This window comes from Corythoichthys intestinalis, chromosome 1, assembly GCF_030265065.1.
Source record: "Corythoichthys intestinalis isolate RoL2023-P3 chromosome 1, ASM3026506v1, whole genome shotgun sequence".
Lineage (NCBI taxonomy): Eukaryota > Metazoa > Chordata > Actinopteri > Syngnathiformes > Syngnathidae > Corythoichthys > Corythoichthys intestinalis.
The window spans coordinates 10,701,767-10,713,326 of record NC_080395.1 but is presented as its reverse complement, the minus strand read 5'-3'; the positions used below and the strand labels follow the sequence as shown (position 1 = coordinate 10,713,326).

Genomic DNA, 11,560 nt, shown 5'->3' with positions numbered 1-11,560 from the left:
AAGGCCCACCCTCTGACGGGGGCAGCAAATATTATATAATAAATTATAAGTAATATACAAATACAAGATTACAAAAAAACGTGTCTTTGTCAAAGCAGTTAAAAAAACTAATGACCTTGGGTAAATTGCCGGACAGAATAAATATGTGCTTTAAAGTTCTTGCATTTCCATTTTAAGTATTGCAAGTTTTCCAACACAATATTTGAACTGACAGTTTAAAATCCTTTTAGTGCAAAATGGCCCACACTCTGACAGGGGGCAGCAAATATTATAATACATAATTTAATACATTATAAAAAGCTACAGTGCCTTGCAAAAGTATTCGGCCCCCTTGAATCTTGCAACCTTTCGCCACATTTCAGGCTTCAAACATAAAGATATGAAATTAAATTTTTTTGTCAAGAATCAACAACAAGTGGGACACAATCGTGAAGTGGAACAACATTTATTGGATAATTTCAACTTTTTTAACAAATAAAAAACTGTAAGGTGGGGCGTGCAATATTATTCGGCCCCTTTACTTTCAGTGCAGCAAACTCACTCCAGAAGTTCAGTGAGGATCTCTGAATGATCCAATGTTGTCCTAAATGACCGATGATGATAAATAGAATCCACCTGTGTGTAATCAAGTCTCCGTATAAATGCACCTGCTCTGTGATAGTCTCAGGGTTCTGTTTAAAGTGCAGAGAGCATTATGAAAACCAAGGAACACACCAGGCAGGTCCGAGATACTGTTGTGGAGAAGTTTAAAGCCGGATTTGGATACAAAAAGATTTCCCAAGCTTTAAACATCTCAAGGAGCACTGTGCAAGCCATCATATTGAAATGGAAGGAGCATCAGACCACTGCAAATCTACCAAGACCCGGCCGTCCTTCCAAACCTTCTTCTCAAACAAGGAGAAAACTGATCAGAGATGCAGCCAAGAGGCCCATGATCACTCTGGATGAACTGCAGAGATCTACAGCTGAGGTGGGAGAGTCTGTCCATAGGACAACAATCAGTCGTACACTGCACAAATCTGGCCTTTATGGAAGAGTGGCAAGAAGAAGAAAGCCATTTCTCAAAGATATCCATAAAAAGTCTCGTTTAAAGTTTGCCACAAGCCACCTGGGAGACACCCCAAACATGTGGAAGAAGGTGCTCTGGTCAGATGAAACCCAAATTGAACTTTTTGGCCACAAGGCAAAACGATATGTTTGGCGTAAAAGCAACACAGCTCATCACCCTGAACACACCATCCCCACTGTCAAACATGGTGGTGGCAGCATCATGGTTTGGGCCTGCTTTTCTTCAGCAGGGACAGGGAAGATGGTTAAAATTGACGGGAAGATGGATGCAGCCAAATACAGGAACATTCTGGAAGAAAACCTGTTGGTATCTGCACAAGACCTGAGACTGGGACGGAGATTTATCGTCCAACAGGACAATGATCCAAAACATAAAGCCAAATCTACAATGGAATGGTTCAAAAATAAACATCCAGGTGTTAGAATGGCCAAGTCAAAGTCCAGACCTGAATCCAATCGAGAATCTGTGGAAAGAGCTGAAGACTGCTGTTCACAAACACTCTCCATCCAACCTCACTGAGCTCGAGCTGTTTTGCAAGGAAGAATGGGCAAGAATGTCAGTATCTCGATGTGCAAAACTGATAGAAACATACCCCAAGCGACTTGCAGCTGTAATTGGAGCAAAAGGTGGCGCTACAAAGTATTAACGCAAGGGGGCCGAATAATATTGCACGCCCCACTTTTCAGTTTTTTATTTGTTAAAAAAGTTTAAATTATCCAATAAATTTTGTTCCACTTCACGATTGTGTCCCACTTGTTGTTGATTCTTGACATAAAATTAAAATTTTATATCTTTATGTTTGAAGCCTGAAATGTGGCGAAAGGTTGCAAGGTTCAAGGGGGCCGAATACTTTTGCAAGGCACTGTATGTACATTAAAGTTCTTGCATTTTCACAAGTTAAAAGCCCGCAGTCCATTGACAAGAAGGGCAGACCCAGATGGCGTCTGCTGCAGAGGCTTGTTTGAGTCCGAAACAAGACAAATAATGTCAAATAATCTAAGAAGAGAGACGGTGACCCATCGGGATGTGTTGTCAGCATTTCATATGCAGGTTTACCTAGGAACACAACAGGTAGGGGAGTAGTAGTGAGCATTTCTACACAACGGTTAAAAAAAAAAAAAAACGTATTGAAACCAAAACAGTGGATAAATCGTTCAATTTACAAGAGTACAGATGACGGGAACACACTCTCATTCCAGCAGAAATATGATCAAAAGAAATGCTTTTCCGACGAACCGCTGCGACCCAAGCCATCCGTCGTGCCGTCGTGATCTGATATTTGGTTTTCCATGTAGGAAAACGGTGAAAAGTGAGTCCAGTTTTCCTTGCCCTTTTTTGTCGTGGGTGGGAGACGCTGTTGCACTCAGTAACACAACAATACACACCCATAATGTATTTCTAATACACCGACGGAATTAGCTTAGCACTACCACACGTTGCAATCCCCGTTGAGTCTGCCGGTGTTGTGCCGAAAAATGCGTGGGAGACGAGAAAGAGAGGGAGAAAGTGGTGATTAGTTGTTGGCGGTTCAGTAAAGAGTCGGGACGGCTTCGCCCAAAAGAGCACAAGTCTTATGAGTTTTTGTCTACCACGAAGAGTGTGCCTACAGCAACCCACACGGTCCGCTACACCATTGTAATAATTTATCAATTCATATAGACCCTACTCACCAACGTCACAGAATGACGTGGCGCTGTATCCGGCCGCCATATTGTCCGTCATTGTTTATCCGTGTTCTCAATGGTTTCAATTTATCGTGCAATTTATAGTGCAATTCATGGAAGCCCCGGTGCTTTCAGACGCTGTAAACTCATCGGATGCGTTGCATAAAAGGCGTTATGTGGAAAAGCTTCAGTCTATCCATTCGCCAGATCCATATTTGATGCCTAAATCGATATTTTTCGACCCGCTGTCTTCGCCTTCTCTGCCTGACATCTGCTACCCTGATATCTACAACTATTTTGTCCACACAAAATCAGCCTATTCTCACGAAAGTTTGAAAAACTTTAAGAGCAGCACTCTAAGCAACATAACCCCTTGTGACCCTTTACTTCCAATTTTCTAAAATGGCGACAATCAATAAAAAAAAAGTTGACTGCGATGGCCGACGCTTCAAGGATAGGTGGATATTGGACTATTTCTTCAATAAAACACGCAACAACTGTGTCTGCCTCATTTGCAAAGAGACAGTTGCTGTTTTCAAAGAGTTCAATGGGACGCGATAATAACAAGACACGCTGACATGTACGACAACATTACACGGAAGATACGCAGCGAGAAATTATAGCAACTTGAAGCACAGCAGCAGTATTTCGCAAGAGCCCGAGTGTCGAAAGAGAACGCCACCAAGACGAGACTGTAGAAATTTTGAATTAAAAAAATAATAATAAAGCAAATGTGACACACAGAAGGGCTTGCTAAAATTTGTTTAAATATATTGTTCTATGTAAATCAGCCAAGGTAGCCCCCCGCATTTTTATCACACCAAATCTGGCCCCCTTTGCAAAAGGTTTGGACACACCTGTTTAACTGATGATCCGTAGATGAGGCCAGCTTCTTTCACTTGGTACCAGCTAAATATTATTCAAAATGTAATGATGGTGGAAGAAATAAGCATCTTGAATTTGAAACTGTATGTTGTCGGCGATTAGCCTCACAATGATCTTAATTGTGGTTGTCAGCCCAAAACCCTCTAAATATATATTAAATGCATTTTACCAGATATAAAATGACTACTACATAATCCGTGGTAATCGTTTGGAGCCCAGTTTTCTCGTCGAATTGCAGCAGTCCATCTCACTCTCCTCTCCGGGTCTCTCGGAATACGGTAGAACTTCAAGTCTCCCCGTATATCTTCTCTGTTATTGCAACCAACCGCCACACACGCCTTCACCATTTTGATTATTAATGTTAACGAGCAGAAAAACACGCCATAATAGGAGGAATTTACGTAGCGGTAATGCGTCAACACGACGAGTTGATGGACAATATGGCGCGGAGGCGTGCTTGTGACGTCACGTGAGTAGGGTTTATACAGCATGGAAAAAAACACAAATAATATTTTTATTTTCAGAAAATATTGGAGCAGTTATATATTTCCTTTATTAAAGTCAAGTGACAAAACCTACTTTGAGTGGATGCCTCCTTCATAGAGCGACCTCTCCTGGCCGTTCTCCTCGCCTCGATATCATTTTTCCTTGCACCTTTAATTTTTTTTTTCGTATTTCTGGAATAAGTAGGGTTCAAAGCAAGTCATTGACAGTTAGGGCTCGATTTTGGATTTGTTTAGTATATCTATTGAACAGTTTTGGAGTCGAATGATTTGAAGTAGTTTTGGTTCCAAAGCGTCAGAGCCTGAACATTTTTACTTCCGGTTCACGTGACGCCACGTCCGACTACCCTCGCTAAACTTGCATTTTATTCGTGTTCCCTTCTCTTCACCAAACGAGTTCCATCAACGCATTCTCATCTGGTAAGTACACAAGTGAGAATTTAATGGACTAAAACGTCCTATCTTAAGGCTTAGTGGAAGTTGTTTGGCTTTATGTAATGGCTTCCCAGGCTTGTAAACCTGTTTTTTTGCTTAGCTCACTAGCCAAGACACGCTAACTCATTTCGTTTGCTTTGTCTTAGCGCCGCTTCTGATATGTAGATTTTGTTTTCAGGGCGGATCGCTTTGTTAATATTAGAGTGATGACATTTTACTGTATAGGACGCTTCTCGACTTGTCTTAAAGATGCTACAAAATACTACTGATTGAAGTGAACTGGAGGTTTCGTACCCTTGTTATCTTACTTTAGAACAGTGGTTCCCAATTCGGTCTTCAAGGACCCCAGTGGGTCCTGGTTTTTGTTCCTACCGATCGAGCACAGACCGTTTAACTCAGGGGTCCCCAAACTACGGCCTGCGGGCCCGCGGCCACATTTGGTCCGGCCCCCTGAACAATTTTTTTTTTTTTTTTAAATAGTGTTTTATTTCCTAGCTTTTTTTTTTTTTTTGTGGAGAACCCAGAGAGGGTTATTTGGTTACTATCTATTTAATTAATGGTGTTATTATATTATATTATTTTTAGGGCTGTCAAACAATTACAATTTTTAATCGAGTTAATTACAGCTTAAAAATTTATTAATCGTAATTAATCGCAATTCAAACCATATATAAAATATCCCATATTTTTCTGTAAATTATTGTTGGAATGGAAAGATAAGACACATGACGGATATATACATACGACATACTGTACATAAGTACTGTATTTGTTTATTGTAACAATAAATCCACAAATGGCATTATTAACATTCTTTCTGTTAAAGCGATCCACGGATAGAAAGACTTGTAGTTCTTAAAAGACTGATATATACATTCAACATACGGTACAAAAGTACTGAATTAGTTTATCATAACAAATCAACAAGATGGCATTAACATTATTAACATTCTCTTAAAGTGATCCATGGATAGAAAGACTTGGTAGTTCTTAAAAGATAAATGTTAGAACAAGTTCTAGAATTTTTATATTAAAACCCCTCTTCATGTTTTCGTTTTATTAAAATTTGTAAAACATTTCAGTCAAAAAATAAACTAATAGCTCGCCATTGTTGATGTCAATAATTACACCATGCTCACTCATTATGCTTAAAGCCATTAAATCGGTTGGACCCAAGTGCCAGCAGAGGGCGCCAAACACCAAAAAACAAGTAACAAGCGGACATTACACTCTGCTGTCATTTTAATCTGTTTGAGCGGGGCATGTGCGTTAATTGCGTCAAATATTTTAACGTGATTAATTTAAAAAATTAATAACCGCCTGTTAACGCGATAATTTTGACAGCCCTAATTATATTATATTAATATTATATTGTTATTTTTATTTTATTTACTTTGGTTCCGTGAAGAATCCAGAAAGGGTTATTTGATTGTGGCTTTCTGTAAAACAATACATTTTTACATTTAGGCACTGCTGCAATCGTCACACCTTTTCTGTTACAAACTGACCCCGGCCCCTCATCAGAGAAGGGAAAGGTTATGTGGCCCTCACAGGAAAAAGTTTGGGGACCCCTGGTTTAACCAATGAGGTTTCTGCTAAAACAAGCAGCACCTGACTACAATCAACTGATTACACATGTAAAACACCAGATTGGTACACATGTGTCGTCCTGTTTTGTTGGAAAGAAATCCAGCACCCACAGCGGCTCGATGTGGAATAGTTTGGAACCCCTGCTTTAGAACATAGGACACTGTGAGACTCTAGTGGCGTTGCCCCACAACAACGACTGTTCTTTATTATGTCTGCCATTTAGTCTCACAACCACACACATACCGGCGTGCACGCTTCCGCACAATAAATCAGGCACCGAGGGCGTCGGTTTGGTCTCAAAATTGGTTGGGACGATAGAAAAGCATAAGCTGCATGTGCACTTTTTGCTGGGGACGGGACAATAATAAGAGCAAACAGATTGGGTGAACGGGGGCCAGGGCCACATTTCTCACGAATATGAATCTGATTAATTGATTGGCTAAATAATCAATGCAAAATAAGTCTATTGACTCATACTAACTTTCACACTGAAAATGTATAATGTCTTAATCTGATAATTCTTAATGCTTGCAATATGAAGCAATTGTCAGAGAATCACAGAGTTTGAAAAATAAGGTCTTAATGAAACCTTTTTTTCAAATTTGTAAAAAAGAAAAAAATATGTGTGATAAACGCTCTAATATCTATAACCCTTGCTAAATCCTGTTTTTTCTTTCTCTCTCTCATGGAACCTGCAGATGAATTAGTTGACTTGGATCCATTATTTTTTTGAGGAAAGATATGTCAAAATTCTGAATTAGTCTCAAAATTATGAAATTCTAAGTGTATCAAATGTGCTACACTTGGCAAGACGGGGTTAAATTTAATCAAATAATTGTCTCCATCTTGTTTTGGGTGTTAAAGACTATTAAACAGATTAACTAACTCCAGAGTCTTTGGGAGAAAATGAGAAACCTTGGGGAGTACCACAGTCAGGAGAGATCCACTCCCAGGATGGATAGACAGGAAGCCCCAGGACTGCTAATGGGAATTAGCAGGCGAAGTTACAGTCTGTAAAAATGCAGTGGAGTAAAGGAACAAGAAGAGGTCCATCTAGCCAGATGAGACGGGGATAGCAACGAGGACGTCCATTCAGCCAGGGGTCTGGACAGTCAGGAGGCTGCAGCTGAAAAATAGCCCCTCCCCAGAGGGGAGGGGGGTAAGGGGACACCGGGTGACTAGTGATGAAGAAACTAGACAACTAGATAGCAACATTGGAAAATAGAAATAAAGTAATACAAGTGGTAGGTAGAGTGAGAAAAAGGAGATAGAACTCAGTGGCTGTACTTTCCCCAGCATTATAGCTTCTAGTGCAGCTTAGACTAAACCGTGAGTCTACTCCGACTTCAACTAGCCTGACCATAAGCTTTGTCGAATAGCGTTTTTAATCTAATCTTAAATGTGCAGACTGTCTCTGCTTCTTTGATATTAGCTGGAAGCTGATTCCATAAAACAGGGGCTTGGTGGCTAAAGGCTCTAGCTCTGACAGTACTTTTAGAAACCCTGGGAACTACCAGTAGACCTGCATTCTTTCACCTCTTCTGGTCAACAGGAAATCTGTGGAGATTCACGTCACTCCCCTTGTTTCCATTTGACTGGAAATTGCAATCAAAAGCAGCACATCGTGGCATTTTACTTCGCGAGTTTAGGCAGCAATACGCAATTGTTGTACACGCGCCACATTTGGAAGCATCCCATTTACATCATCACTCCGAGCCCGCAAAGCATGGTGCTAACTATTGGTCAAAATATGTACTAAATATTTTAAAATATTGCCATTGATTTAAAATTCTATGTGTTTCTAACTAGGAGTGGGAACCTCTTGGTACCTCACGATATGATACGATTTGCGATACAAAGCTCGCGATAACTATGATCTGACGATATGGCGATACAACGATGATCCATTGGTCAGAAAATCATTCCAGGATATTCTAGAAACAACTAATAAGCAGAAAAACAAGCTTCTGCTGTGAATTGGAATGTGTTTATCACTAGTAGACGTCATTCACTGCCACCCTCCCAGTTCAAACGAATTGAACATCTATGGGCGTCAGTGGCAGCCAAAGCCAGGCAATGAGGTAATTTTGGGCCATTAAAGGTCATTTACCTGTTGATTTTCAGTTACCGTCTGTTGATTTTGGGGTATTTTATGGGTCACTTCCTGTTTATTTTGAGTTACAAACAAAAAGTGACCTTGAAATCACTCAAATGAATAGGCAGTGACTTGAACTCAACAGGAAATGACCTGTAAATGCCCTAAAATGTACAGCAAGTGACGTCTCACACCCCCTTTGCGTTTTCATACCCATTAAAGAAAAAGTCTTAGCCAAAGTTATTTTTATTTTGTTTTTCAAAATATCTACATTTCAGAATATTGTATTTTCTATTTTTAGCAGAATTCTAGCTTTCTATAGGCTAATGTTCCTATTGTTGAAAGCACAAAAGTGTGTAATAAACAACTAGCACATTTATATTTTGCATTTTGTTTTCCTACTGTACCGAAAATGAACCGAACCGAGGTACGTACCGAACCAAGATTTTTGTGTACCGTTACACCCCTACCGTTAACCATAACCCGAAATTCAGAAGTTTTGACATTAGGCTTAATCTTAGAGGTCAGCGGGGTTTAATTGGTCGGTGGAGTTGATTTCAACAAATTCCAAGCAGTTTGTCAGATATTTGTTAGTGTCAGGGCTCCGGAGTGGCTAAGCTAGTGCGAAATTCTAATAATCCCCTTTAAATTCAATCATCGTAAAGTCAATTACATGTGATGACGTTTTTCTGTTGTCATTCTTATGTTGAGGCGACAAAGGGAGGAAAAATGGGTAAAAAGTAAATGATCGATTACTTTTAAAGTAACTTAGTTACTTTGATAATGAAGTAATCAGTAAAGTAACTAGATTACTTTTTTAAAGCGTAATCAGTAATTAAATTACTTTATCAAGTAATCTGTGACAACACTGATTGTCACACCCCTATTTCTAACATCGTTTGGTACAAGAGAACAATTGGGGTTTATTAGAGCCTACATGTATTTAAGGTCGAGGATCCCTTTAAAAAATTTATTCAGTTTTTTAATTAACAGTGAGAATAAATCACAGCAAAAGCTCAACTTCAGCAAATCACATGATTTTTTTTCTTCCCACCCAGTGTCCCGCAGACATGACTGAAGAAGATCTACACCCTGAGAAACACAATCCCCTCCACTTTAAACAGGAGTCGGAGATGTTGTACATCAAAGAGGAAGCAGAGCCAGTTGCCCCCTACATTAAAGAAGAAGAACAGGAAGTGAAAATCCATAAGTTTCCATTGACCGTCAGTGTGAAGAGTGAAGAAGATGAAGGTCTAATCGAACAGAGCGGAGCAGCGACACCTTCAAGCGACAGCACATTTCAGCACCTGACGATAAAAGAAGAGGGACGATCGCAACCGGACGGCTTCTTAGCTCAGCTTTCGGACAGTAACGACGTAACGTCACACTCTTCTGACACTGATACTAATGAGGAGGATGTTGACTTTGACCAAAATGCTCTGAAATCCTTAAACAGGTCATCATTGAAAATAGATGCAAAAGAATGTGCGGGTGGGAAACAGTTTTTCTGCACGCATTGTGACAAGGGATTTTCTCGGGGGTCTGGTTTAGACAGGCATACGCGTATACACACTGGCGAAAAGCCTTTTGCCTGCACATATTGTGGTAAAAGATTCGCCCATAAGGGAACTTTAAACGCGCACACAAGAACACACACTGGAGAGAAGCCTTTCCCCTGCACACTTTGCGATAAAAGATTTTCTCTGAAACCTCGGTTAAAAAGGCATCAACGTACACACACTGGAGAAAAGCCTTTTGCCTGCACACGTTGTGATCAACGATTCACCCAGAGAGAAAATTTAAAGAAACACATAAACACACACACTGGAGTGCAGCCTTATATCTGCTCACTTTGCAAGAAAGGGTTTTCTCTGAAGGCACTGTTAGAAATCCACATGCGTACACACACTGGAGAAAAGCCTTTTGTCTGTACAGTTTGCGACAAAAGATTTTCTCAGAAGTCCCATTTAACAACACATCAGCGTACACACACTGGAGAGAAGCCTTTCGCCTGCACAGTTTGCGACAAAGGATTTTCTCGGAAGTGTAATGTTGTAACGCATATGCGTACACACACTGGAGAAAAGCCTTTTGTCTGCACACTTTGCAACAAAGGATTTTCTCAGAAGTATAAATTAACAGTACATAAGTGTACACCAGTGGTCTCCAAACTATTCCAAATAGGGCCGCAGTTGGTGCAGGGTTTTGTTCCAACAAAACAAGACAACACCTTTGCACCAATCTTGTGTTTTAAAACTGTAATCAGTTGATTGCAGTCAGGTGCTACTTGTTTTAGAAGAAACCTCATTGGTTAAACTGTCTGTGCACGATCAGTATGAACAAAAACCAGGACACACAGCGGCCCTTGAGGACCGGTTTGGAGACCCTTGGTGTACACAGACTGGAAAAAGCCTTTTGTCTGCGCATGTTGTGGTGTATATCAACACTTGACGAGTCTAATCATATGATGTAATTAAATCACCTACTATTGTCTGGGATAAAAGAAAATTTTGACTAAGGTCCTGGTCTTTTTCACAACTAGCCAATTATCTTGATTTATTTATTTTTTTTAATTGAGGGAATTTAGGTGAGGTTGTTTCATATCAAACTTGATCTGTTGATATTAGGACTTTTCTGCTATTTTGATTGTCAGATTTGGCTTTTGTGTCATCTGTTTGTTGCTTTTGTAAACTCTGTTGTAAAGTGAACTTGATTATGTTGAAAGGATATTAGAAATAATATGTATTACACTCGTCAACAGTCAAATTTGAAATATTGATACTATTTGTAGCTAAATTGAGGTCATTGAATGCATTGCAAGTGTCAGAATAAAGAAATTGTCTCTGCGAGTTCATACAGTTTAAATCGTCTCAATGAGAATATTTTAATATGTCTTTATGGAATACCGTATTTCCTTTAGGACACCAAAGGCTGACATATCCAAGAACAGTTTATTTCAACAATAATATTTTTTGTATTTTTAAGCATCTTTTTTCACCTATTACCTTTGCACTGTATAGACCCTACTCACATGACGTCACAACCACGCCCCCGCGCCATATTGTCAACTCGTGTTGATGCATTACCGCTACGTAAATTCCTCCTATTATGGCGTTTTTCTGCTCGTTAACATTAATTATCAAAATGGTGAAGGCGTGTGTGGTGGTCGGTTGCAATAACAGAGAAGATAGACGGAGAGACTTGAAGTTCTACCGTATTCCGGCTCCAAACGATTACCACAGATTATGTAGTAGTCATTTTATATCTGATCAGATGCATTTAATATATATTTAGAGGGTTTTGGGCTGACAACCACAAT

The 11,560-nt window shown here is 39.7% G+C and overlaps 1 protein-coding gene across 1 annotated transcript; it reads left to right on the top strand.

Annotated features, from left to right (window-relative positions):
• Positions 1-4,451: 4,451 nt before the first annotated feature.
• LOC130921807 (zinc finger protein OZF-like) lies at positions 4,452-11,095 on the top strand. Its single transcript, XM_057846106.1, has 2 exons — positions 4,452-4,541; positions 9,300-11,095. Exon 2 carries the CDS (start codon positions 9,312-9,314, stop codon positions 10,509-10,511), a length of 1,200 nt encoding a protein of 399 aa, XP_057702089.1. The 5' UTR covers positions 4,452-4,541; positions 9,300-9,311; the 3' UTR covers positions 10,512-11,095.
• Positions 11,096-11,560: the final 465 nt, after the last annotated feature.

Excerpts from the sequence above, each read along its gene's own strand:
- LOC130921807 (XM_057846106.1), top strand. The coding sequence starts at position 9,312 with ATGACTGAAGAAGATCTACACCCTGAGAAACACAATCCCCTCCACTTT.